Source organism: Crinia signifera, chromosome 5 (assembly GCF_055691185.1).
Source record: "Crinia signifera chromosome 5, ASM5569118v1, whole genome shotgun sequence".
Classification (NCBI taxonomy): domain Eukaryota; kingdom Metazoa; phylum Chordata; class Amphibia; order Anura; family Myobatrachidae; genus Crinia; species Crinia signifera.
The window spans coordinates 198,737,215-198,765,190 of record NC_139221.1 but is presented as its reverse complement, the minus strand read 5'-3'; the positions used below and the strand labels follow the sequence as shown (position 1 = coordinate 198,765,190).

The window sequence follows — 27,976 nt, the reverse complement described above, 5'->3', positions numbered from 1 at the left end:
AAAAAAAAACGGAAAAAATGTAGTGAATTCAACAGTTAAAATCTGAAATCCAAGTTCTTGAGTTTTTGTTCTGCTCCACAAAAGTAAATTTGTTATATAGATGCAAAGCAAGAAGGGCAAGAAATCCCTCTGGAAAAAATAGACGAGTTGACTTTGTTGACTTCAGCTTTTTTTAACGGAGATGTACATTTATGAAGCAGGGATTTGTGGTAGCCCAAATTCATCCACTAACACACCGTCCTGTGAAGAAGAACAAGAGTTAGAATAGGCTGGAACTACAATTACTATTCCTCAGATAAATAAGAAACTGGTAACACTAACTTCAGGTAGCAATGTAAAATTACATGTAATTACAAAAAGGTAGCCCTATAAAGTCTTTAATTCCATTGGGAATAAATATATAACCTTCACCCATTTATAGCGGTCTAATCATGGTAAGCATGAGTCATGGTGCACTCCTGTCAAGGTGGACAGCTGTATTCCATGGGCAAGGATCCCTTATTCTTTCCACTTATTTGTATTTGGTAAAGGAGACCAGTAAATTACAACTAGTTCATTAAGTACCTTATTTTTGGAGTCACTGGGGATTCCTTCAGGAATTGCTGGAGCAGACGCTGCTTCATCCAAGTACGAGCTGTCATCATCTGCCAAAAGTTCATCTCCCAATGCATCAAGCTCTGTAATTAGGGACATGAGTAGGGAAGTGAAAACTGGACCCCACACTTGGATATTCACAGCCAACCAATATGCAATAATAAGTGTCCACTCTAATGATGGGTTACCTGATTCATCATTGTATGGGAGGCCTGTAATTGGCTTCTTTGCAGGAATACAGCATTAGTTTAATATATAAAATTTACTAGTTTGTCCCATCTTACCGGCTTCAAGGTCATCCTCATCAATCTCAGGTGTTCCATAGCTGCGGCTCAGCGATTCCTGGATTTCATTTGCATTCTCCATCATATCTTCCAACTGATCTTGTAGATCCTTTAAAGCAACATATTGTCATTTACTTGCATTTAAAAAATAATAATAAAAAATCTTGATGATGTTTAAAAAGGGCAAAATGGCAACCAAGTCCAAGTGGATTTGTTTAATTGTTTTTGGACTTGTCCTGTAATCAAAAAGATTGGAGACAAGTTTTGTGCTTTGCGACAGATCATTTAACTTATTTACAGTTTCTTATTTAGCGCAGCAGGATTTTGTTGCGCTTTACAATTGTAGACAGTGATAAAACAAACTGGGTAACAACAGACAGACTTGGAAGCAAGAAGGCCTTGCTGCAAGCTCACAATCTATAGCATGGTTCTTCAACCTGTGGCCCTCCAGATGTTGTGAAACTACATGTTCCAACATGCATTGCCACATTTTTTCCTAGGAGAGCATGCCAAAACTGTCAGGGCATGCTGGGACATGTAGTTCTACAACATCTGGAGGGCCACAGGTTGAAGACATGTGATCTATAGGGACATAGGAGGGAAACAGAAGAACTGACACCAGTAATAGCATAGCAGTCCCACCAAGTTGCAAGTCCAGAAGAAAAGCTATATAATACCTCAAAAGGTTATGCGTGTGGAACCTAAATATGATAGGCTTGCCTGAAGAGGTGAGTTTTCAAGGAACGCTTGAAAGTTTGGAGGCTAGTGGAGAGTCTTATCGGGCCTGGAAGGGCATTCCATAGGGTGGGAGCAGCCCAATGAAAGTCCTGTAATAGTGAATGGGAGCTAGTGAACCGTGCAGAAGAGAGACGCAAATCTTGTACAGAGCGGAGTGGCCGAGATGGAAGATATTTTGTGATAAGTAAAGAGACGTATGGTTAATAGCTTTATATGCGAATAGAAGTATTTTATATTGAATGCGGTAATATACAGGCAACCAACGGAGGGACTGGTAGAGCAGATCAGCAGACGATGAACGTCTTGCTAGGAAGATCAGTCTAGCAGCAGCATCTAAAATGGATTGCAGTGGTGAGTCTGTTGAGAAGACCATTAAGGAGACTATTGCAATAATCAATACGGGATATAATGAGTGCATGGATAAGAGATTTATTAGTGTCTTGTGTGAGATAGGGTAATATTTTGGATATGTTTTGGATATGTTTTTTTAGATGCATGTAACAGGATTTGGAGAGTGAATGTGGGTAACAAAGGACAGTTCAGAGTCGAGGATAACTCCTAGGCAACTAGCTTGTGGGGTAGGGTAGAATGTCAAGTTGTCAACAGTTACGGAGGTATCAGGATGGTAACTGTTCTTTGCTGGTGGGAATATAATTAATTCCATTTGGAAAATATTGAGTTTGAGGTGGCGAGAAGACATCCAGAATGAGATGGCAGAGAGGCATTCAGAGACTCGGCCCAAAACCACCGAGGACATCTCTGGGGTTGATAGATTTGAGTATCGTCCGCATACAACTGATACTGAAATCCAAAATAGCTGATTTGTTTGCCAGAGAGAAGTTTGGAAGCATGCAGAGATGATGGACAGTCAATAGCAATATTGAAGTCACCCAGGATGATGGTGGAGATGTCAGAGGATAAGAAGAGGCAAGGGAACTGAGAGATAGGACGGTAGTTAGAAAGAGTCAGGGTCAGAATTGTGTTTTTTAGAATGGGTGTAATAACTGCATGTTTGAACAGAGAAAAGGAAAAGTACGAGTAGCAAGAAAGATTGCAGATTATAGTTCAGGTTAGGATAAGCACATGAGATTTTTAATGAGTTGTGCAGGTATATGATAAAAAGGAGAGGTAGTGTGAGTAGGATAAGAAGAGTGTAAATACTTCCTTTTCATTTGTGGGCTCAAATGAAGAGAAAGTTCCAGAGGGTTCAGGTGGGGAAGAAAGTAGGTTAGAGGTTGAGGAAGAGCATACCATTTCATCTTGGGTGTTATCAATCTTGTCCTTAAAGTACTGTAGGAGGCAAGTTCATGTGCACTTATGATAGCCGATGGGGAGGGTACAGAAGAGACTTAAATGTGATAAAAAGTTGCTTAGGATTGGTGGCATGGGAAGAGATGAGAGATTGGAAGTATGTTTGTTTGGCAGTGTCCAAAGTATTGCAGTAGGAGTGGTAGCTAGTCTTATATGTGAGGAAATCAGTCAGATGACAAGATTTACGCCATTGGCATTCTACATTATGTGACTGAATACGTAGTTGTCTTGTTATTTTGGAGTGCCACAACTGGCATCTAAGCCTGCGTGGGGTGCAATGGGAAGCTGGAGCCACTTCCTCAAGGGTTGTTGCAACAGTCTGGTACAGGTGGGAAACAGCAGAGTCAGGAGAGGTAGATGTAGAAATGAATGAAAGCTGTTGCAGAGAGGTGGAAAGTTGTGGAAAATGAACAGTATTAGTATTTCTGCAGGTTAGCGAAGGCTTGCAAGATTTCAGTGTCAGTGAGTTTGGGGTAATGGAGGAGAGCGAGAGGGTAATGAGATTGAGGGAAGGGAGTGTTAGTAAAATAAGCACAGCCTGGTGAAAAAAAAAGGTCAAGGCAGTGACCTTCCTCATGAGTAGAGGAGTCAGACCACTGTGAGAGGCCAAGAGAGGAGGTCAGAGAGAGAAGTTTGGAAGCCTGTAGAGATGATGCACAGTCAATAGCAATATTGAAGTCACCCAGGATGATGGTGGAGATGTTAGAGGACAAGAAGTGGGGGAGCCAGGCAGAGAAATCCCAAATAAGCCATATTTTGTGCATGCTGAAGACAAGTCAGGCTCAACCTAACTAATTAAATAGTTAGGGTCTTCGCATATTTGGGAGAATAAAGGGACACATTTTGATCAAATTTTTTAAAGCTATGCTAGTTCAGTAAAAATTACAATGAGAAACACTAGGCATATTTCTGCAATGTAATCAAATAGGAAGCACCTAAAAAAAAAAACAACATTACTACATTTTAAATAAGATCATAATTCTTACCTCAATCTGATCAATCTTGACTTGCTTGTATGCTTTTTTCATTTCCTTTGCACCTATTTTCATAGCGTCCACCTGAATTTGTTAAATTGAAAAAAAAAAAAAATTTTATAAAAATTTAGATATTCCCCATCGGTTACCGTTAAACCAAATGGTCAGAGGAGATAAATCAGACACAGAATTTTTTTCTAATTACGAAATGTTTTGCCGCAAAGGCATATAAATATGAGGAAACATTCCAACAATATTTCTTAAATAAAAAAATTAAAATAAACAAAACACACCACCCTCCATGGAAGTATGGAAATTAAATGTGGGATGAAATGATGAAAGAACAACGATGACTGGCTGCAGTCAGTCTGCAACCTGCTATGTATGGCTGAAGGAGTGATGGTGAAGTCACAAGGATGTGGCTAAGAGTGCTGGACTCACATGAATCACTGTTGAAGATGCCACTTAATGAAGACATGCACAGATAAAGGCGTGCTTCGTGTCAATAGCACCTGTGGGTTACACGTGTCCATTAGATGACATCTCCTTAAACATCCAGAGCACGCGATTCCAGCACTACTATACCGCTGTCCAACTTCATGTAACTTCAGGGTCTCCCTCTTGGCTGTACATAGAAGACTGCAGAGAAGTCGGATCCAAACGTGCCAGAGATAGTTATGCAGCACAGGCAATATCTTGAATGGATCAAATGAAGAATGTTTCACTTAAGATTGTAAATGACATTATTTGGGCAGAAAACTGCTGATGTATAAAGATCATATTCCCTAATTAACACAAAAATCAAAATGGGTGATTAGTGTATGCGAGTCCATTACAACTACCATACACTCCAGTAAAGCCATTGGACTCAACATCCATATTACAACCAATTTTGTTTTTCCTATAGACTCGGAGAAGAGAATACATGTTTTTACGCAACAGGAAGTGACAGTAAGGAGACGTTTTTAAAGCATGTTTCTGCCATCAGCTGTGAGCTTGTACCTGCATAAACATGGCATTGGCATCTCTACCGCTGTGTCCAGGATGTGAAGCCATAGGCCTACCCTTAGCCTAAACATTCCCCAAATTTGTATATAGGGGTTATTCACACATGATCACATGGCTGCGAAGTCACAGTGCAAGCAATTATCGAATGACTGCGCATACATACGGATAGTAGCTCCCATTCCCGAGGCCATCCTGTGATAAAAGCCAGCATCTTTTTTAATTGCTGGCCCTTCTCAAGATGACTGACAGGAAGCCGGCGTTTATGGGTGTCACCCGGACGTTTTCTGGGAGTGTCTAGAAAAACACAGGCATGTGCAGGCATTTTAAGGGAGGTTGTGTCTCCAGCCTCGATCCTCAGGTTTGTATTGCACAGACTGAGTAGGTCCTGGGCTAAATGCAGTGGGAAAAGCATTCTATGGTGAGCAAGGTGCAAATGGATTTGCAGCTATTCCCCGGGCTGAGATATTTTTGCACGCCATAAGCAGGCTTGCACAAGGCGGGTTTACATTTTTGCGAGGCGGTGGCTATCTAATCGTATGTTGATCGCAGGGCAATTCTAAATTGCCTTGGACTGATCAGGTTGGAATAACCCTGATTATAAGCAAGTTTGCAATGGAGGGTGTCTTCATTCTTGGACAGCAGCTTCACAGCCTAGAAAAATCAGAGTTTCAATTGCATGCAAACATAAGGCGCTTGTGTGTAAGAACAGTAACGTGCCAATGTGGAATACGTTTACCAAGCACAGGAAAAGCATACCGTTGTTTTTGTATCTTTTAATGTTTGGATGGTATAATTGGCCTGTTCCATGTTGAAAGATTGCTGGTTAAGGTTATCTCTCTGCTGTTCATACCTGAAATAATAATATTACAGCTATTTAAGATAAGCCTACTGCCAAGGAAAGCATCGAAAATGTAACATTATTCAAATGTATAAATAGTCTCAAATCTCAAAATGTATTTTGTAGTCTTTATCAAAGTGTGCGTCTAGCAGGTATCTATATACCTTTCTAGATCTATAAATACACATAAGTAGTTTCAAAACAAATGCAGTTCCTATGTATTCATCTTAGTTTGTATGTGTAGCATTAGAGGAGAAACCACTTTCAGTACCCTTGTCATTATTACTGAGTGCAGGAACACAACCCACGGTGTATACACCGGTCCACATATTGTTTTCAATACTCCCTTGTTGCAATTATTTAAAAGTGGTCTCTCTCTTTAAGATGTCAATGCGCTTGATTCAATTAGAAGTGAATTACTTTCAGAAGCGCTTAAGTGTGGCTATATGCTGCACTTAGGCTACCACTGGACTCTGGACTCGCAGATTTCTATTTGCAGCCTCAGGGGGTGAGTTAAGGCCATGAAGGGGGGGGGGGGGGGATTGTGGGGATTTTGGGGGCATGTCGACACTTTTGCAATGTCAAAATTACTACCTCTCAAACAGAATTGATCCTGAGGTTTCTTAAGTTAAACAAGACACCAATATCATTTATCAAATACAGATTACTGGCAGTTTTTAAAATGGAAACTTTATTTAAAAAGGCAAAATATATCAGGTACATATGCAGGCATTGAAAATTTGCTTTGTGATTTTACGTGTCACTTACATTCTTTTCTGCTTCAGAACTCGCATGGCTTTTTGCTTGACCATATTCTGTAAAAGAAAAAGAAAATTTGAATGCTCGTATCTGTTACTACACAACTAAGCACAAACAAAAAGGTTATTAGAACACAAGGTTTTAGAGATCACTGGATATTAGATTAAGACTAAAATTGTGCCACTGCGGTCTCAAACACACATCAGTCAGTCAGTTTAGTTATACACATGATTTAGTACCCACCCATGATTCACTTACAGTAGACTCATGGGAAGGTAGGTTAAGTCAACAGTATAAACGGTTGACGTAGAAAAAGATCAACATGCATTAGGTCAACATGTTCAAAAGTTTTTAGGATTGTCACTTCCATAAACGGACATGTTCACACTTTTTAATCCCAGCGGGCATAGAGGGAGAATATAATAGTGTGCCGAGCACACGGACGCGGAGTCCATAGAATGGCTAGCGGTACATAAATACGGTATCAATGTCGATATAGACACCCAAATATTTTTCAAAACCCCATGTCAACCTTTTCCATGTGTCGACCTCTGGCCTGTCAACAAATAGCGCTCGACCTATTGACTATCGACATCGTGACTGTTGACAAAACGATCCACAGCCCAATATCATAGAGAGTGGTCAAATGAATTGCATTTAAATTGCACGGTCCCTCTTTGACATAACAATGAAATTAATCTCAAAAACAACATTTCCACTCCATTTCACCTATGCCACAAAAAGAACATCAAGAAAGAGAGTTCTCAAGCACCACACTCATTTCAAAGTTTCCAGTATGTTCTTCTAAATGAATCAGCAGAGTGATCTATAGGCTTGTCCTAATTAACACTCACCTGTGTTAATAATGCAATCCTGGGCGGTAATATTCTGCCCAGATTGCATTATAAATGCGATCATTGATAAATGGGCCATTAAAAGATTTTTTTTTTCAAAACATATTTATTGACAGGAAAAATGTCAAAATAAACAAAATATTTCATCACAGTAAACAGGTAAATCCAAAATAACCATCATTGACAGATAGATGACATGTGTATAACATAAATGTATGTAATCTTAAAGAGTCCCATAGTCCAGCACCTGGACATCCATATATGGTGGTTGTTTTCTGCCTTAACCCCTTCCTGACAGAGCCAGTTTTTGCGTTCCTGACAGAGCCCTTTTTTTCAAATCTGACATGTCTCACTTAAGTGGGGATAACTTTTTTTTGCTTTTACTTATCCCAGTGGTTTTGAGATTGTTTTTTCGTGACACATTGTACTTCAAATTAGTGGTAAATTTGGGTCGATACAGTCTGTGTTTTTTTGTGAAAAATACCAAAATATCGTGAAAAAATGGAAAATTTAGCGATTTGCAAAATGTTAAATTTTCTGCTTGTGAGACAAATAATCTTACCACTCAAAATAGTGAATAACTAACATAGACCATATGTCTACTTTATGTTGACATCATTATTTCAACTTCCTTTTAATTTTTTGGGACACTAGGAGGCTTACAATATGAATAGCAAATTCTCAAATTTTCAAGAAAATTTCAAACACTGATTTTTTTAGGGACCAGTTCAGTTCTGATGTGACTTTGAGGGACTTGTATGTGAGACACCCCCATAAATGATGCCATTTCAAAAACTGCACCCCTCACAGTATTCAAAACAGCATTTTGGAAGTTTGTTAACCCTTTAGGTGTTTCACAGGAATTAAAACAAAGTGTAGGTGAAATTTCAAAATTTCTTTTTTTTTGCAGATTTGCAATTTTAATACATTTTTATAAGGAACACAGTACATTTTACTAGAGAAATGTGACTAAAAATTGATTCCCCCAATTCTTTTGTTTTCATAAATATCCTATATGTGGCCCTAGTGTGCACGGTGACCAAACCACAGGCTTCATAATAGAAGGAGCACCTACTTGATTTTGGAGCCTCCTTTTTATGAGATTATTGTTTAGGCACCATGTAGGTTTCAAGGCACCATAAGATGCTAAAAGTTAGGAACCCCCCCACAAGTGACCCCATTTTGCAAACTACACCCCTCAGGGAATTCATCTAGGGGTATAGTGTACATTTCAAACCCCCAGGGGTTTCACCAATTGTGGTACAACTGGGCAGTGAAAATGAAAAATTATTTTTTTTACACAAAAATGCAGTTCTGGCTCCAAATTTGTCATTTTCAGAAGGTATGAAGGAGACAAAGCACCCCAAAATCTGTGCCCCAATTTCTCCCGAGTACGGCAATGCCTCAGATGTGACCAAAAAATACCAGTTGGGTGCATGGCAGGACTCAGAAGGGAAGGAGTGATTTTTGGATTTTGCAGCTCAGATTCTGGTGGAATTTTGGTGGGTGCTATGTCGCATTAGCAAGACCCCCCAAGCACCAATACAGTGGAACCCCCCCACAAGTCACCCCATTTTGCAAACTACACCCCTCAGGGAATTCATCTAGGGGTATAGTGTACATTTCAAACCCCCAGGGGTTTCACCAATTTTGATACAAGTGGGCAGTGAAAATGAAAAATTACATTTTTTTACACAAAAATGCAGTTCTGGCTCAAAATTTTTCATTTTCAGAAGGTATGAAGGAGAAAAAGCACCCCAAAATCTGTGCCCCAATTTCTCCCGAGTACGGCAATGCCTCACATGTGACCAAAAAATACCAGTTGGGTGCATGGCAGGACTCAGAAGGGAAGGAGTGATTTTTGGATTTTGCAGCACAGATTCTGGTGGAATGAATGGTGGGTGCTATGTTGCACCAATACAGTGGAACCCCCCCACAAGTCACCCCATTTTGCAAAGTACACCCCTCAGGGAATTCATCTAGGGGTATAGTGTACATTTCAAACCCCCAGGGGTTTCACCAATTTTGATACAAGTGGGCAGTGAAAATGAAAAATTACATTTTTTTACACAAAAATGCAGTTCTGGCTCAAAATTTTTCATTTTCAGAAGGTATGAAGGAGAAAAAGCACCCCAAAATATGTGCCCCAATTTCTCCCGAGTACGGAAATGCCTCACATGTGACCAAAAAATACCAGTTGGGTGCATGGCAGGACTCAGAACGGAAGGAGTGATTTTTGGATTTTGCGGCTCAGATTCTGGTGGAATTTTGGTGGGTGCTATGTCGCATTAGCAAGACCCCCCAAGCACCAATACAGTGGAACCCCCCCACAAGTCACCCCATTTTGAAAACTACACCCCTCAGGGAATTCATCTAGGGGTATAGTGTACATTTCAAACCCCCAGGGGTTTCACCAATTTTGATACAAGTGGGCAGTGAAAATGAAAAATTACATTTTTTACACAAAAATGCAGTTCTGGCTCGAAATTTTTCATTTTCAGAAGGTATGAAGGAGAAAAAGCACCCCAAAATCTGTGCCCCAATTTCTCCCGAGTACGGCAATGCCTCACATGTGACCAAAAAATACCAGTTGGGTGCATGGCAGGACTCAGAATGGAAGGAGTGATTTTTGGATTTTGCAGCTCAGATTCTGGTGGAATTTTGGTGGGTGCTATGTCGCATTAGCAAGACCCCCCAAGCACCAATACAGTGGAACCCCCCCACAAGTCACCCCATTTTGAAAACTACACCCCTCAGGGAATTCATCTAGGGGTATAGTGTACATTTCAAACCCCCAGGGGTTTCACCAATTTTGATACAAGTGGGCAGTGAAAATGAAAAATTACATTTTTTTACACAAAAATGCAGTTCTGGCTCAAAATTTTTCATTTTCAGAAGGTATGAAGGAGACAAAGCACCCCAAAATCTGTGCCCCAATTTCTCCCGAGTACGGCAATGCCTCACATGTGACCAAAAAATACCAGTTGGGTGCATGGCAGGACTCAGAAGGGAAGGAGTGATTTTTGGATTTTGCAGCTCAGATTCTGGTGGAATTTTGGTGGGTGCTATGTTGCATTAGCAAGACCCCCCAAGCACCAATACAGTGGAACCCCCCCACAAGTGACCCCATTTTGCAAACTACACCCCTCAGGGAATTCATCTAGGGGTATAGTGTACATTTCAAACCCCCAGGGGTTTCACCAATTTTGATACAAGTGGGCAGTGAACATGAAAAATTACATTTTTTACACAAAAATGCAGTTCTGGCTCAAAATTTTTCATTTTCAGAAGGTATGAAGGAGAAAAAGCACCCCAAAATCTGTGCCCCAATTTCTCCCGAGTACGGCAATGCCTCACATGTGACCAAAAAATACCAGTTGGGTGCATGGCAGGACTCAAAAGGGAAGGAGTGATTTTTGGATTTTGCAGCTCAGATTCTGGTGGAATTTTGGTGGGTGCTATGTCGCATTAGCAAGACCCCCCAAGCACCAATACAGTGGAACCCCCCACAAGTGACCCCATTTTGCAAACTACACCCCTCAGGGAATTCATCTAGGGGTATAGTGTACATTTAAAACCCCCAGGGGTTTCACCAATTTTGATACAAGTGGGCAGTGAACATGAAAAATTACATTTTTTACACAAAAATGCAGTTCTGGCTCAAAATTTTTCATTTTCAGAAGGTATGAAGGAGAAAAAGCACCCCAAAATCTGTGCCCCAATTTCTCCCGAGTACGGCAATGCCTCACATGTGACCAAAAAATACCAGTTGGGTGCATGGCAGGACTCAGAAGGGAAGGAGTGATTTTTGGATTTTGCAGCACAGATTCTGGTGGAATGAATGGTGGGTGCTATGTTGCACCAATACAGTGGAACCCCCCCACAAGTCACCCCATTTTGCAAACTACACCCCTCAGGGAATTCATCTAGGGGTATAGTGTACATTTCAAACCCCCAGGGGTTTCACCAATTTTGATACAAGTGGGCAGTGAAAATGAAAAATTACATTTTTTTACACAAAAATGCAGTTCTGGCTCAAAATTTTTCATTTTCAGAAGGAATGAAGGAGACAAAGCACCCCAAAATCTGTGCCCCAATTTCTCCCGAGTACGGCAATGCCTCATGTGTGACCAAAAAGTGGCAGGACTCAGAAGGGAAGGAGTGATATTTGGATTTTGCAGCACAAATTCTGGTGGAATGATGGTGGGTGCTATGTCGCATTAGCAAGACCCCCAAAGCACCAATACAGTGGAACCCCCCCACAAGTGACCCCATTTTGCAAACTACACCCCTCAGGGAATTCATCTAGGGGTATAGTGTACATTTCAAACCCCCAGGGGTTTCACCAATTTTGATACAAGTGGGCAGTGAACATGAAAAATTACATTTTTTTACACAAAAATGCAGTTCTGGCTCAAAATTTTTCATTTTCACAAGGAATGAAGGAGACAAAGCACCCCAAAATCTGTGCCCCAATTTCTCCTGAGTACGGCAATGCCTCACATGTGACCAAAAAATACCAGTTGGGTGCATGGCAGGACTCAGAAGGGAAGGAGTGATTTTTGGATTTTGCGGCTCAGATTCTGGTGGAATGAATGGTGGGTGCTATGTGGCATTAGCAAGACCCCCGAAGCACGGTGAAATTATGAACCTAATATTCCATAGATGTGTGGTATATTTTAAAACACTCCTTTATACATAGGCCGGGTTTGTCGGGGCAAGTGTCACACTGGAAAATAGTTTGCTTTCTTATTCCCTTTTTATAGCAAACTTTGCACCTTTTTTGTGTCCTGCCCTTTTTTCCAGTGGAGGGGATTTCATCAGGAAAATGCTGCCCTGGTACAATACGGGGGCCAGTACTAGAAGTACTGGGGCCCTCTGCCTGCTGGTTCCCAAATATTAGGCCCTTTAGGACTTCCTCTTGAAAGTGCATAAATGTCCCCCTCTGGCCGGTAGAACGGAATAGCACGTAAGCGTTATACAGTGCCATCTGGATGATATACACGGCCACCTTCTTGTACCAGATTTTTGTTTTCCGCAGGGCACTGTACGGCTTCAGTACCTGATCTGAAAGATCCACTCCGCCCATGTACCTATTGTAATCCAGGATACAATTAGGTTTTGAGGTGTGGGTACTGGTACCTCGTACAGGGACGGAGGTGGTACTGTCTCCGTGAATTGTTGTCAGTATAAGGACATCCCTCTTGTCCTTATATTTGACCAACAACATATTTTCGTTGCATATTCCCCTGCTTTCACCCCTTCTCATTACTTGGGCAATGTGCGTTTTTGGAAGGCCTCTTTGGTTCTTGCGCACAGTACCGCAAGCTGCTGTACCTCTTGAACCAAGGGCCTTAAACAGGGGGATGCTAGTGTAAAAGTTATCCACATAGAGGTGATAACCTTTATCCAGGAAGGGGTGCACTAAATCCCAGACAATTTTCCCACTAACACCTACGAGGGAGGGGGGGCATTCTGGCGGTTCAATTCTTGAATCCTTCCCTTCATAAACCCTAAACCTGTGGGTGTACCCTGAGGTGCTTTCACACAGTTTATACATTTTTATGCCATACCTTGCCCTCTTACTGGGAAGGTACTGGCGGAATTTAACCCTTCCTTTAAAATGTATAAGGGACTCGTCGATACAAATAAATTTTTCAGGGATGTACACCTCTTCAAATTTGGCACTGAAATGATCAATGACCGGCCTGACTTTGAATAGCCGGTCAAAGGTGGGATCATCTCTGGGTGGGCACTGTGCATTATCGGTGTAATGTATAAATTTAAGAATTGTCTCAAATCGAGTCCGGGTCATGGCCATACGGTAAAATGGAGTACTGTACAGAACATCTGTACTCCAATATTGCCTAATTTCTGGCTTTTTTACTATGCCCATATGAAACACCAGACCCCAAAACGTCATCATCTCTACTGCATCTACAGGGGTCCACCTAGCAAATGATGACGTGGGGTTTTGAGCAATAAACTGCTGGGCATATAAATTAGTTTGGTCCACCATTAAATTTATAAAATCATCAGAGAAAAATAATTTGAAAAAGTCAATTTCTCTGAGACCTGTGGAATCAAATTGGATTCCTGGCATGGCCAAAAACTCAGGAACCTGGGGCTCAAAATTGTCTGGTGGTGGGGTCCATACGAGATCAATTGTTGGGGGGGGGGGTCTCAGCTGCTCTACGGGGGCGTCTTTGAGGGGGTCCCTCATCACCAGAGGAGGAAGAGGAGCTTAAGGCGAATCCTTCAAATTCCCCGCTTGCATCACTGCCTGTGTCAGAGTCAGAAGCAAGCATGGCATATGCCTCCTCCACTGAATACATTCTCATGGATGACTGGGAGGACATTTGGGAGGACATTTGGGAGGACATTTGGGAGGACATTTTTATTTTTGTGTTACTGGTAGTGAAATGTTTCAACACGTGTATAGTGTAGGGGGGGGTACAAACTTTATTTCAATCCGGGGGGTATGTAGTGTGTAGTGTGTATGTGGTGCAGAAAAAAAAAATACTTTATACCAATAAAAAAAAAAAAAATGAAGGGGTTAAAAATAAAAAATTTAAGGGGTTAAAAAAAAAAAAAAAGGTCCTGCGCAAAAAATTGAGCACAGATGTTGGTCAGTAACGTCTGTCACTGAACAGCGCTCAAAGGCAACAGGAATTTGATCAAAAAAAAAAAAAAATAGATCAACCCTGTGCCGAAAAAGATGATCAGTGATGTACGTCACTGATCAGCGCACAGCGGCCACAGGACACCCACAAAATCACAGTGTGTGTAAAAAAAAAATTAAAAAAAGACCCCACAGCACACACACAAAAAAAAAAGGTGATCAGTGATGCGACACTGATTACCAGTGAGGTGCAGCAGGTGCACAACCTTTGGTGCAACTGACAGGTATATATAAAAAAAAAAAAACCTCTGTACCCCCAAAAAAGTTGCTGATCACCTCAGATATAGTGATCAGCACAAAAGGCGGGGGCAGCAGACACAAAATTTAGCACTCTCTATCACTCTCTGTCACTATCTCTCTCTATCTCTCTATCTCTCACTATCTATCACTCTATGACACTGCAGCAGCAGCACTGACAGGTATATCTATATATAAAAAAAAACCTGCGCCCCCAAAAAGTTGCTGATCAGTTAATTTATACTGATCAGCACAAAAGGAGGGGGCAGCAGTCAGTTATATAAAAAATATATAGCACAATCTGTCACTATCTCTCTCTATCTCTCTCTCTCTCTATCTCTCTCTATCTCTCTCTAACTATCACACTGCAGCAGCACAAAATATAGCACTCTGTCACTAGGCCTCTCTATCTATCTCTCTCTCTCTCTATCTCTCTCTCTCTCTATCTATAACTATATCACACTGCAGCAGCACAAAATATAGCACTCTCTGACACTATCTCTCTCTATCTCTCTCTATCTCTCTCTATCTCTCTCTATCTCTCTCTCTATCTCTCTCTCTATCTATCTCTCTATCTAGCTAGTACACTGCAGCAGCACAATTTCACAGGAAGGCACAAGTAGCAACAGGATCCAGGAAGCAGTGATGAAGCAGCGATCAGGTAAGTATGGAGCAAGTATGGAGCAAGGTTCTGGTCAGTATGGCGGCAGGGGGGTACGGTGACCGCACTGCACGCTATTCCAGACCGGAATGGCGTCTGCAGTGCAGTCACCGTTAGTTTAAATCCCCCTCCTTGGCTGTGATTGGTCCGTCGGTCCGACGGACCAATCACGGCCTTTGGGGGCGGGCGGGGTGAGGTGGGGTGACACCAGTGTCACCCTTACACCCCGCGGTGATTGGTGCTGTACTTTACAGCACCAATCACCTCTGATCCAGTGTCACCGGCGAACGTTATTCGCCGGTGACACAGGAAAACGCTGTGAATGGCTGTTCACACTGAACAGCCAATCACAGCGATCGCCGACGGGGGGGCGGCATCGCAGCCCCCCCTGGGCATGCACGGACATGTCTGCTGTCAGGGACAGCAGACATGTTGAAACTGTCACCGCGTCTATAGACGCGGTGACAGTTTAAATCCATGACGTACATTTACGCCATGTGTCGGGAAGTGCTTCCCGACCATGACGTAAATGTACGTCAAGTGTCGGGAAGGGGTTAAAGGAAAGCAACATAATTAAACTAGCGGAATGCTCTTTTTTTTTTTTCAGAAAGGAGGATCACTACATGTACAGTTTGTTGCAGAGAATAGAAAAATGGGAAATGATAGAAACGTTCAATTATACCAAGGGTATTACAGTACAACAGGGAAACATTCTACACAGGAAGAGAAGTATTAGAACACCAGAACATGCATTGAAAAGGGAGGGAAACCAGACAGATTTTGGAAGCACCCTTTACTGTGGAGGAGTTTGAATATGCAATTAGGCCTTTCTGAATGCTAAGACGGCAGGTGTAGATGGGCTTACTTTCAAACTGTATTAATCACATATTGATTTTTTTGCCTCCAATTTGCTTGCATTGTTCGATTCGTAGCGGGAATGGGGTTCTCTCCCTCCCTCTATGGCGGAGGCCTTGATAGTATGAATTCCAAAACCTGGTAAAGACCATCTTTCCCCGACTCCTATCTCTCTGCTTTCCACTGATATTAAGATATTGGCAAAATTGCTAGCCATTCGCCTGAATGTAGCGATACTTGAATTGGTGCACTCGGCTCAGAATGGCTTTATGCCTGGCAGGTCGACTGCCCTTAATCTTCGATGCCTGTTTACTTATCTTTAGTGGGCCAGTGAAGGGCTGGATGAGGCCGTTATTGTGTCATTAGCCGCTGCCTGAGCATTTGACTCCGTTAAGTGGGTTTATCTTTGGGTGGTCCTACTTAAATTCAGACTGGGCCATCATTTTTTGGCCTGAATCCAACTACTGTATTCTGGTCCTGCTGCCCAGGTGACTGTTAATGGCTTCACCACTGTCTCCTTTGCTCTGGGGAGAGGGACTAGATAGGGCTGCTCCCCTATCCCCTGTTTGCACTTGCTATGGAGCCATTGGCGTGTCTTTTAAGGGCCTCCCAAGTGGTGAAGGGGTTTAGGATTGGGGATAGAGAGGAGAAATTTGGGTTGTGCGCAGACAACATAATTCTGTACTTGTCAGAGATGTTGCCTTCTTTGCCCACGCTTCTTAATTTAATGTCAGATTATGGACACTTTTCTGGGATATGTATTAACTGGGATAAATCTGTGGTGTTCCCAATGCTTTCCACTACTGTGCGACCTCCTGCATACGATTTCCCTTACCTTGGTGCACTCCGTTAAATATTTGGGCATTCAAGTTTCTCATTCTCCCACCCTTAACCGAACCCCACAGATAACTTACGACAGATGGTAGGCACTTTCCTTGTCGGTCACAGGTAGGGTGAACCTTATTAAAATGGTTAACCAACCGAAGTTCTTGTATATCCTCCAGAACTCCCCGGTCTATATATCAGCATCCCACTTTACTCTTATTACTGGACAAATAGTCTAATTTATCTGGGTCTGTAAACGTGCACGTATTGCTGCTAAAACATTGTGTAGATCACGATACGATGGTGGCTTGGCGCTGCCCGACATGCGCCTGTATTATTTTGCTGCTCAATTAAGTAAATGGGTTACCCCTGGGGACTATGGGACCCTGCCGGTTGCCCTTTTGGGCAAGGTGGATTTTCGCTTTTCACCATTACAACTTTTATTGCCCCGTACCCCCCCTAGTTTCTCTTCCCCCTCTTCTGCAACAGACTCATAGAATATAGGTGGTAGAAGTTGTCTTGCAGGGGGAGCCTACCTTGGATCCCTGCTCCCTTATCTGGAAAAACAAAAATTTTACTGAACTCTGTCTTTTGGAGTTGCAGTGTAAAAATGAAGCAGCCAGTATTTACCCTGCACAGAAACAAAATAACTCACCCAAATCTAATTCTCTCTGCACATTTTACATCTGCCCCCTGCAGTGCACATGGTTTTGTCCAACTAAGAAGGATTTTGTCAGAAAGAGTGAACTAGAATAAGGCCCTCAGTGTGGAATAATTCACTCCTTTGAGAGGAGGAAGGGGGGTTGGGGTGTTTGGGGGTTATGTTCCACAATTTTCTGAAGCCCCAGTTCATGTACTCATAAAATGCCAGTCTGTTAGCAAATCTCAGTCCTGTACTCCTCTCTTTTCTTCTCTGGGACTGATTTATGTTCGTTTTGTACTAAATAGGAGGCTGACTTAGGGATTCTTGATGAGGACTGGATCCATATGCTGGGTTCCCATAGAGGTGCAATGGCGTATGCCAAATTCCAGCAAATCCAGCTGTACATTCTTCAAAGGGTCTACTGGACACCCAGTAAATTGCTCTGCATTGTGGTTCTGCATCAGATGCATGCCCCAAATGTTCTGAGGCTGGTGCTGATTTCTAGCATCTGCTGTGGCAATGTCCTCAGGTGTTTTCCTTTTGGGAGGCGGTTATATCCAGTGTCCAGATCCCTCTTCTGAGCACTCGTATTTGTGGGGGGTGATTTAAAAAAAAAAAAAAAAAGGGAGGGTAGCAGGTTCAAACAAAATTGAAGGAAAAAGGTAGTGGTTAAGTACAATAGCGTCCCATCAGAGGTGGTACAGGCTGAAATTGACTAAAGGATAAAAGGGGAAAAGTAGATGGGACAAAGTGGTTCTAATCTGCCTTAAAGTTCTATGTTTTTTTTTTAAGTTTCTCTGATAAATCTCCCCTCACTTTAGATGAGATATCAGGCGCAACATAACAATTGAAACCCCACCTTAATCGTGAGGGTGTGAACTAAAATATGCAATTTAGGGAGCTTTTTGCAGCGGCACATTGCAGGTCTTGCCTGTAATTCATGAATTGAAACAATAAAGCAGTGGTTCTCAAACTGTGGGTCCTAACCCCAAAGTGGGTCCTGACCTGCTCAGCATGGGGTCGCGACTCCATGTTGCTGACCATCAGGCTGATGACTTTTCTGGAAAATCTGTTGAATGATCTGTTATTTTAGACTCCTCCAATCGTTTTGAGCATCTACAATGCTGCTGCGCCATGTATGTCCTGTCTGCTGCCTACACATGTGATGTGATGACCTGCAGTAACTTGCTGGGGTCCTGTAATTATTTTTATTGTCTGATGGGGTCACAGAGCAAAATAATCTGGAACTTGTGTAGTTTCACGGCGCCAGCATGCGGGGCTCGCTTCACTCGCCCATGCTGCGGGCTCGGTGGCTCGATACGCTCGCCACGCTATCTAAAATCAACTACATGCCAACATGGATAGTGGGGGTATAAACTATCCATGTTGGCATGGAGTTAAGTTAGTTTGCCGAGCGTAGAAACCTGAAGTAGCACGGCACCATGAAACTACACAAGTACCAATAATTTGAGGTCCCTTGCCATAAAGCAATAATGATTTATTTCCAGATGCACAAAACACAAATGTTCTGCTAGAAGTCTTATATACTGTATGACAAATGGCATTATTACCCAATGAATGAGCTCACACTTGTCAGTGGTCACATGATGTCAGCATACCAATGTTTACAGAATACCAAAACCTGTTACAAGGTGACACTCCCCACTGACTCAGCAATAGGGCATGTGTGCAACAGTCACCTGATCGGGTGTAGGAAACAATACATGCAAAACATACAGGAATAGTGTTACTACATTGAAATATGTACTGCATGATGTGATATCATTTTACACACCAGACTAAATACCCATCTGTAAGGAGACAGGACAGTAGTGGGATGTAAAATCTACATTGTAAAATGAATAAAAAACATTAACATGTATTGTATGTTTTACTCAAAATAACATTGTTGTAAACATTACTGGCAGTCTGAGATTGAGCTCTGCTACTACGTGTGTGTTTTGGTAACACACTGATGACTGACTTTCAATCATCTAAATACTAATGGGTACATTTACTAAAGCTTCTAAAAATGAAAATAAGTGACTTTACCCATAGCAACAGATGAGATACGGTCTATATTTAATCTTAGAAAATAGTAGACAGAATCTGCCTGGTTGATATGGGTAACACCAACTCTTTTCATTTTTAGACACTTTAGTATATTTACCCCTAAAAGGTTGCTTGAGGAATTATTTAACATTTTTTTCCCTGTGCTTTACAACAAATTGCAATTTCCATGAAATGGTTAGATATGGGAATATTACTTGTGCTGCACATCATATCACTTTTCAGCTTCCCCATCCCTACTGTGGTATCCCAATACATACAGATTCTTAAATTAGACTTTCTTTAAATATACACGAAAATGAATAATGATCATGCGTATCATCTAGTGCAGGCTTGGCCAAACTATGGCCCTCCAGCTGTTGATAAACTACAAGTCCCATCCTGCCATGCAACAGTTTTGCTATTAGGAAATGCTAAAACTATGGCAAGGCATGCTGGGATGTATAGTTTGGCAACAGCTGGAGGGCCACAGTTTGGACATGCATGATCTAGTGTGTCTGTACTATATTGTTAACGATGTGTGATTCCGCAGGTCACTAAGGATGTCCTCCTTCAATCTATATACAGAACAATGGAGGATATCACTAGCAAGAACCATGTTGGGAATATAAATTGTAAATTCCACTATTGCATATATGAATGTGCAACTCAGTACAACTGCCAAACACAGAGTTCAGCTGTCAATGCTCTGTTCCTCCTTTGTTGATTTACCTGGCTTCCCTTGGTGACAGCAGTAACAGTCACATCGGTAACTTCATGCTTTGTGCTGAGCTATTCCAATAAGGCAGACAGCCACAATTGTTTTCCAGCTGACTGTCTTGGAATTACGGTTTTATATCTCCGCTTTCCACAGTCTCTCCTCATTCAAAAATACCACATCACCAGCAGCTGCACACAAATGCCAAGTGCCAATGCCAATATTTGTGGTGGATGACACTTCTGCTTTACAGAGCAGGCACATACACCTCACGCTACCTTATGTACCAAAAATTCCTCGGTACTTGTTTCCTATCTGGGCGCCCACGATCAAAATCGCGGTCATCGGGGGTAAAAATCGCGGTCATCGCGGGTAAATTGGGATGGCCGCGATGCCCGCGATGACCGCGATTTTCCCATAGGGAACAATGTTAAAAATCCTGATTGACCGCGATTTTACTGTTAAATGCCTCAATGGACCCGATTTGGGTCCAAATAGGGCAAATTAACCATTAAATGTCCCCCCCAATTTTTGACGCCACCCCACGATCGACGCCAACCCGAAGCGTGGCGAGCGCAGCGAGCCCGCGAGGGGCGGCGGTACGCGTCCTCCGACCTTTTCATGCCCTACTATCCACTAGGGCGTGGTGTGAGAATATAATATTGTGGCGAGCGCAGCGAGCCCGAAGCGTGGCGAGCGCAGCGAGCCCCGCGAGGGGACGCGGATACCTTCACTGTGAAGGCCGCAAGGGGACGCGCATAACTGTGAAGGTATCCGCGTCCGCTCGCCACGCTTCGGGCTCGGTGGCTCGCTGCGCTCGCCACACTATTATATTCTCACACCACGCCCTAGTGGATAGTAGGGCATGAAAAGGTCGGAGGACGCGTACCGCCGCCCCTCGCGGGCTCGCTGCGCTCGCCATGCTTCGGGTTGGCGTCGATCGTGGGGTGGCGTCAAAAATTGGGGGGGACATTTAAGGGTTAATGGGCTCTGTGGCCCATTTAACATTGATTCCTATGGCCAAATCGGGTGGATTGAGGCATTTAACAGTAAAATCGGGTCCATCGCGGCTTTTAACATTGATTCCTATGGGAAATCGTGAGCATCGCGTCGCGGGCATCGCGGGTACATTTATGGCCGGCCGCGACGCGACCGACACGATTTCCAAGTTTAACATTGGTTTCAATGGGAAATCGCGGGCATCGCGTCGGTCGCGTCGCGGCCATACATAAATGTACCCGCGATGCCCGCGACGGGCGCCCAGATAGGAAACAAGTACCAATTCCTCATATTACATTTTAAGGTCATTTAATTTTCTGTTATCTGGTATAAAGATCCTATCAATGTACAGCTCTATTTAATATGTTGTAACATCATGTTGGAAAATAATAACATATGTAAAGATTCCTTTCACACACTTGTCCAGTTTGAAATATTTTATTATACAAGCACAAACACACACATATAAACACACTAGAGTTAATTTTCACAGAATCCAAATATTCTACTAGTACATGTTTGGAGTGTGGGAGAAGCACCTACTAAAAATCTATGTAAATATGGGGGAAACATACAAACGACACAGGCCATGATCAGAAACTTATGACCTTAGTTGTATGAGGCAGTAATGCGATTGACTACACTAGAAAATTCATCTAGATGGGACTGCCAAATATTAACTGATAATTTTCTTATGTGACCCATGAAGGTGCACAGGGAGAGTAGAGAAGTTTCTTTACTGTATACTGCCCACAGCAGGACATTGCAGTGGGTCTCACACAATGGATTTCCATCATTAAGGGACAGATTTATTAAGCTTGGTGAAGTGATAAACAATCAATCAGCTCCTACCTGTGAAGTTACAGGCTTGGTTTGAAGAATGACAGGTAGAAGCTGATTGGCCGGTGATAAAAACCAGACACTTTATCACTTCACCAAGCTTAATAAATCTGCCCCAAAATGTTAAGAAGTATTAAAAATCCATCTCTTTATGAAATAAGAGCTGATCTTATTACACTGAAGTGACTAAACAGAATTTCAATGCAGATCTTTACATTCAAGTTTACATAGTCATTACATAAAACTTGATAACTTTGAACAGAAATCGTCCATATGTTAAAATGATTAAGTTACTACCTTGGAGGGACCTTCCCTCATTTTCTTCATCTGGTCCTTGTATTTCACCAGTTCTGCATCGAGACGTGAAATTTTCTTGTCAATGGACTCTGCCCTGCTGTCAACCTAGGAGAAGCAAAAGTAAGGTTTGTTTTCTTCAGCAAAATTTAGTGGATACTCTATGGCATTTATCTTATTAACACAATTGTGTATATTATGATCAAAAGCATTGTCCTTTATAAATAAACGTCTTCTAGAAGTACAAAACACGCACTCTCACTGGTGGATTAACATGCATGCAACACTGCATGGAGACCTAGCACTGTTTCAGCAAATCAATGTGAACCATCAATGCACTGATGGTCAGTGATTGCACTATATCTATCCCTACATGGTATATAATAATTTTCCTGGTAGGCACATGTCTGTTTGTTCAAGGACCACTGTGCAGATTTCAATGCAGTTTTAACAATTCTTTATAGGATTTATTGTGGAAGGTTTGGGTGCATGAAACAAAAATCTATGACAAAAGGGAGCCAAGCATTGACTATTTTAGTAAAACAAGTCAAAGAAAAGCCGTTCAAGTGCTGTCTTTGCTTATGCTACCTAAACTATTAAACATATATCCCAATGATTGACTTTATATTATACTATGTAGAGATCGATATTGAGTTTCTCCAGGAAATAAATTGATGCAAGCTATAGTCTATGACCGTACATTCAAATCTGCTCTCGTGCAAAGCTGGGGTGGGACACTTTGCGCCTATTAACTGATAGCAGGGTCCCTCCACGTGTCAAATGCAGAGGGTACATTTTAATATATTATTTTAAAGCATCATCTGTACCCGAATTATACTCAAATCTAGCTATCCTGTGCAGACTTGTCACCCTCTGCATTGGGCCATGTCACTGAATTCCTTTATGCCGTTGCATCTAGGATGTCATCTCAGCGGGTGTGGTATAAGACACGACAGTTGGGATTCTGACAGTCATTAGCCCGACGTCGGAATCCCAACTGCACAGCGGGGGGGAGCGCAATGAAGCCCCTTCCGGGCACGGTGGCGAGCTGTGCTCGTCACCTATTTTATTCTTCCTCTATGGGGGTTGTGGACCCCCACGAGGGAGCAGTCGGGATTCCGACGTCGGAGTAATGACTGTCGGAATCCCGACTGTCGGAGAGACGTCCGGCACCCATCTCAGCACCTCAACTGAATTTTGCAAACACAGAAATAATTATATCACCAATTACTAGTAGTTACTAACCTGATATCTCTATCACTTGAGAACACAACAATCAATCCTACCCCACAAGCTCACTGCCTGGGTGTCTTCCTTGACTCTAAACTGTTCTTTTTGCCCACATTCAATCTGTCCAAAAACCATGCTATATGTAATCTATCCAAAATACAACCATACCTCACACAATACACTGAAAACATTCAAACCCATGCTCTCATTATATCCTGCATTGATTATTGTAATAGTTTCCTTACTAGTCTTTGTCCATACAAACTCTCACCACTACATCCATCCTGAATGCAGCTTTGAGGCTAATGTTCCTCACCAGATGTTCATTGTCAACAAAACTGCTCTGTCAGTCCCTCTGTTGGTAATTACCTGTATTCTACCATACTGCATAGACATTTTTTAACTTACACACAAAACCATAAACCAAGCAACACTAATGTGAATCTCTTCACTTTACTCAAAATATCTGCAATTCAACCTCAACCTCAAGATCTAGGTCTCTCACCCACACACAATATTTGCTCCAATGCACTATTGCAGGACTTCGGGCTGCACCCACTCAGTGGAATACCCTCCCACGCATAAAGAGTCTCCTCTAGCATCCAAACCTTTAAGCGTTCCCTGACAACTCACCTCTTCAGGCAAGCTTATCAAATGTCAGAACCACCCTAATAACCTTTAGAAACCTTTCCTATTCAATTGCATCCCCACTGTACAGTCCAATCATATCCTCAATTACTCTCTTTACTTTCCTATCCTCCTGACCCCCAGCCAACATTGTTGGGTCACTGTATCATACAGCTCACCAAGAACCTTCGCAATCTGATGGACAGATAGCAATAGATAGGCACTAATACACAAGGTTAGGTTATTTCCCTATGGATGGTAAGCTAGCAAGTAGAGCCTTCCAACCATTGTCTGTAACTACCTAGTTTGCTTCATCATTGTTGTCATCTGTAAAGTGCAACAGAATTCCCTGCACTATATAAGAACATGTTAATAAACACAGATTTTTCCTTGTGGCTCCTGAGGCTGAGATGGCATTTGGGGTCCCAGCAGCGCTGGCAGTTAGTCTCAAGGGTAAACTCGCCACTGAAGCTGTGCAGAGCATGATGGGAAGTGTAGTTCTACCAGTCACCTACTCCTGATCTAGACCATTTAGGTAGTGGTGAAAAGGGATTGCATATATATATATAAGAGTAGCTGCCAAATGGTCCAACATGGTTATCACTCTACACCAGGGGTGTCCAAACTTTTTGCGAAGAGGGCCAGATTTGGTGAAGTGTAAATGTGTGGGGGCCGACCATTCAGCCTGACATTCTTTGAATCATTAATCACATCCGAATGGTCCCCCACTCTGCCCCCATTCACTGTATGTCCCCCAGCCTGCCTCTTCTTCACTTTATGTCCCCCATTCACTGTATGTTCCCCACTCTGCACCCATTCACTCTGTCCCCCAGCCTGGGGACAGTGCCTCCATTTATTGTATGTCCCCAAGCCTGACCCTCCTTCACTGTATGACTCCCATTCACTATGTACCCCATTCACTCTGCCCCCATTTACTGTATGTCCCCCAGCCTGTCACTGCTGCCCCTCCTGAATGGCCATCACTGCCTCCATTCACTGTATTTCCCCCAGCCTGACCCTCCTTCACTGTATGTCCCCCACTCTGCCCCCTCCCTTCTCTGTATGTTTCCAAGCATCTTGTGTGAGCCAGAGGAAGGAGAGGCAAAGCAGGCACTGCAAGGACAGGAGATGCTTGGGCTCCCGCTGCTGCCGTCCTCCTCTCTGCATGTTACGGGAGCAAGCTTCCCCCTTGCTGCCCCCCTCCCCAAACACTGCTGTCACTGTGATTTTGGACTAGGGTGATATACGATTGCAGCAGCAGGGGTAGGACGCCAAACACATCTGACTGTGGCGGCCGGCGCCTCATCACCGCAGCAGACAGCAAGGTAAAGGCGCACTCGCCGGAGCCCCACCTTTTAGTGTCCTGTGCTGTGCTTCCCATATCTGATGCTCTGCCCACTTCCACCTGGAGGCTGAGGGCCGCATGAAATTACACTGAGGGCCACAATTGGCCCCCAGTCCTGACTTTGGATATGCCTGCTCTAAACGATCAGTGAAGTGCTCAATAGACGGGTGTCAGTCGGGATACTGACAGTCATTTACCCGACGTTGGGATGCCGACTGTTAAAACACCGACAGACGGGTTCCTGATGGCCACCGGCTATTCTCCCTCGTGTGGGTCCACAACCCCCATAGTGGGAGAATAGAATAGATGGCGAGTGCAGCGAACCACCGTGCCCGTAAGGGGCTTTGTTGCGCTCGCCATGCTGTCTGAGTCCGGCCAGTCGGGATCCCGACGTCGGGCTAATGACTGTCGGGATCCTGACTGTCGGGATCCTGACTGTCGGGATCCTGACTGTCGGGATCCTATACCACACCCCAATAGACCTTGTGAGCCATAAACCACATATACCAAATAGCTGTGTCTCACCTGGGATTTTGTACCTGCTCAGACCCAGCTTGTGACCATTTTACATTGCCATCTCCCAGAGCCAGCTATTTTATTGTAGTGAACGGGTCATGGGTAGCATCGACCTGGGATAGCTGTTTACACTGCACTGCGAGCTGAGTTGAATCTGTGTTCAACCCTGCTAGCTAGCCGGGTCCCTCAACATGGGTAATTTCAACTGCACAATATCTCTGATTGCTGCACATTCATGTGCAATAACCTGGGATATTTTGAGTAGTGTAAAAACAGTATATGTGTTTCACCAGCCAATCAGCACGGCATTTTTCAAAGCCAGTCTGTTAATTGACAGTTGAGAGACGATTGGCTGGTGATAAAGTTCCAGCCACATTATTTCTTCATAATTTATAAAATGAATAATACCCATTTTACACCGAGGCAAAGACCCAGGTTAGCATTGGTGTAAAAGGGGCCAACCCAGGTCCAGTAACACTGGTTTCCTACCCAGGTCCTGACCAGGGTTGAACACTGGTTGGACCTGGGTCTTGGGAGGTGTAAATGGTCCCAATCCAGGTTGGGACATCCAGGTAGTGCTGAAAGTATATCAGAAGTGAAGACAGCAGCCAGGAAGCATACAGGTAGGGGGGGCGGGGGGGGGGGGGGGGGGCTGGGGTGCACATGGGAAATTTGGTCTGCTGCTGCAGGGGAAGGGGGCTGGGGGGGGGGGGGGAGCACATGGGAGATGCTGCACAAACTGCTATGTGTGCTTGAGCACTGAATAACTTTTTGAAAAAAACATTTTACAAAATAAACAAACCAAAATTTATCAATGTTAACTTTTCATGTCTTTTAATTTTTATTTTAAAACATTGAGGGAAGGTTGGCTGGCAGTTGATCAGTCCTAAAATGGACATTTTTAATGTCATCCATAGGGAAAAGCAGGGCTGACCCAGGTTTAGTGTAAACGACACAGACCTGGGTCACAGTGCTGTGTAAATGGGGTATGAAGCTGGGTCCAACCCTGGAAACTCCCACGTTCAAAGACCAGGGTCCAACCAGGGATTTTGGTGTAAAATGGGTATAAATCTGCTCCTCACTTTACGGGAATATATCATGTAAATTAGGAGTCACCTGAAACACAATGCATAACAGAGAGATGAGATCTTGTCACTGTAGTAGTGTAGGCACAGTGTGTTATACGTGATATATGTTGTGTATATAGCATGCGTTAGAGAGCAGAAGTACAGGGTCTGTGCACTCAGACTCAGAACACGCAGGTGAGATGCTCAGAGCTGCAGGCACACACAGGCCAGGCAGCGATATATCGATCATCAGCAGGAGTCACAAGACCACGGCAGTGACAGCACAGATCAGCAGCCGTCGGAGGCGGCGCTATGCGCACAGTACTGCTGGCCGCCGGAGAACCAGACAATCAGGAAGGGTGACTGTCCCGTGACAGCTGCCTATGCCCAGCCTGTGCCTCCTCACCCCGGGAGCTGCCAGTGTGCCTCCGCTGTGGTGGTGACACAGGCAGCCAGGCATTTTTCTACGGACGGCGGCAGCGTCACCCCAAAACCCCCCTCCTCCCCTCTCCCATTGTGTCTGTGCGGTCACTTACATTCCCGATACAGTCCGTCAGGTTCGGCGCGGGGCCTTTCGGCTTAGACTTTCCAAAGATCCTGTTCATGTTGTCTGTGCCCGGGTGCTGAGAGAGAAGCTGCCGCGCCGCACTCACGTACCCCGCTGCCCGTAGATCCGACTGACACCGACCCCGGAAACAGCAACGAAACTAAGCGATTGGTGCCGGCCCCGTGACGTCATTCCCAGTGACTGCCCGGCCTTCCTGACGTCACAACAGCGCCTTCCGTCCCAGCACTAGAGGGACACCTATAACCTTTGTATATGTCACATGTCCCCTTCCTCAGTTATAGAAAGCACCATCATAGTGGAGCCGTATCCCTCCCAACATGACCCATTGTGTCCCGTCTGGAGAGGAGGAGATTCGAGATTGTCATTAGTGATGGGCAAAACGGGTCACTAACGAGAGCTGGGACCCAGTAGTTCCGTTAGTAAAAAGATCCGTATCTTTTAGGCGGGTCAGCGATTCACT

General features: G+C 43.5%; 1 protein-coding gene across 2 annotated transcripts; it reads right to left on the bottom strand.

Moving 5' to 3' along the window:
• On the bottom strand, nt 1–27,831 carry CHMP5 (charged multivesicular body protein 5). Of its 2 annotated transcripts, XM_083188417.1 has the most exons (9): nt 27,485–27,831; nt 22,167–22,271; nt 6,516–6,562; nt 5,666–5,759; nt 4,414–4,596; nt 3,914–3,985; nt 879–987; nt 565–677; nt 1–240 (listed from the first exon to the last, which is right to left on the bottom strand). In XM_083188417.1, exons 1-9 carry the CDS (start codon nt 27,551–27,553, stop codon nt 190–192), a joined length of 843 nt encoding a protein of 280 aa, XP_083044543.1. In that variant the 5' UTR covers nt 27,554–27,831; the 3' UTR covers nt 1–189. The 2 variants fall into 2 exon arrangements, with proteins under 2 accessions (XP_083044543.1, XP_083044544.1); XM_083188418.1 differs by lacking the exon at nt 4,414–4,596 and having other exon boundaries at nt 27,485–27,814.
• Nucleotides 27,832–27,976: the final 145 nt, after the last annotated feature.

What these genes read in the sequence shown, in the direction of transcription:
- CHMP5 (XM_083188417.1), bottom strand. Translation starts at nt 27,553, where the DNA reads ATGAACAGGATCTTTGGAAAGTCTAAGCCGAAAGGCCCCGCGCCGAAC. An exon ending in TGGACACGTGTAACCCACAG is followed by an intron (nt 3,986 to 4,413) that starts GTGCTATTGACA and finishes TAACAAATTCAG; the next exon opens with GTGGACGCTATGAAAATAGG. An exon ending in TGAGGATGACCTTGAAGCCG is followed by an intron (nt 678 to 878) that starts GTAAGATGGGAC and finishes CCCTAATTACAG; the next exon opens with AGCTTGATGCATTGGGAGAT.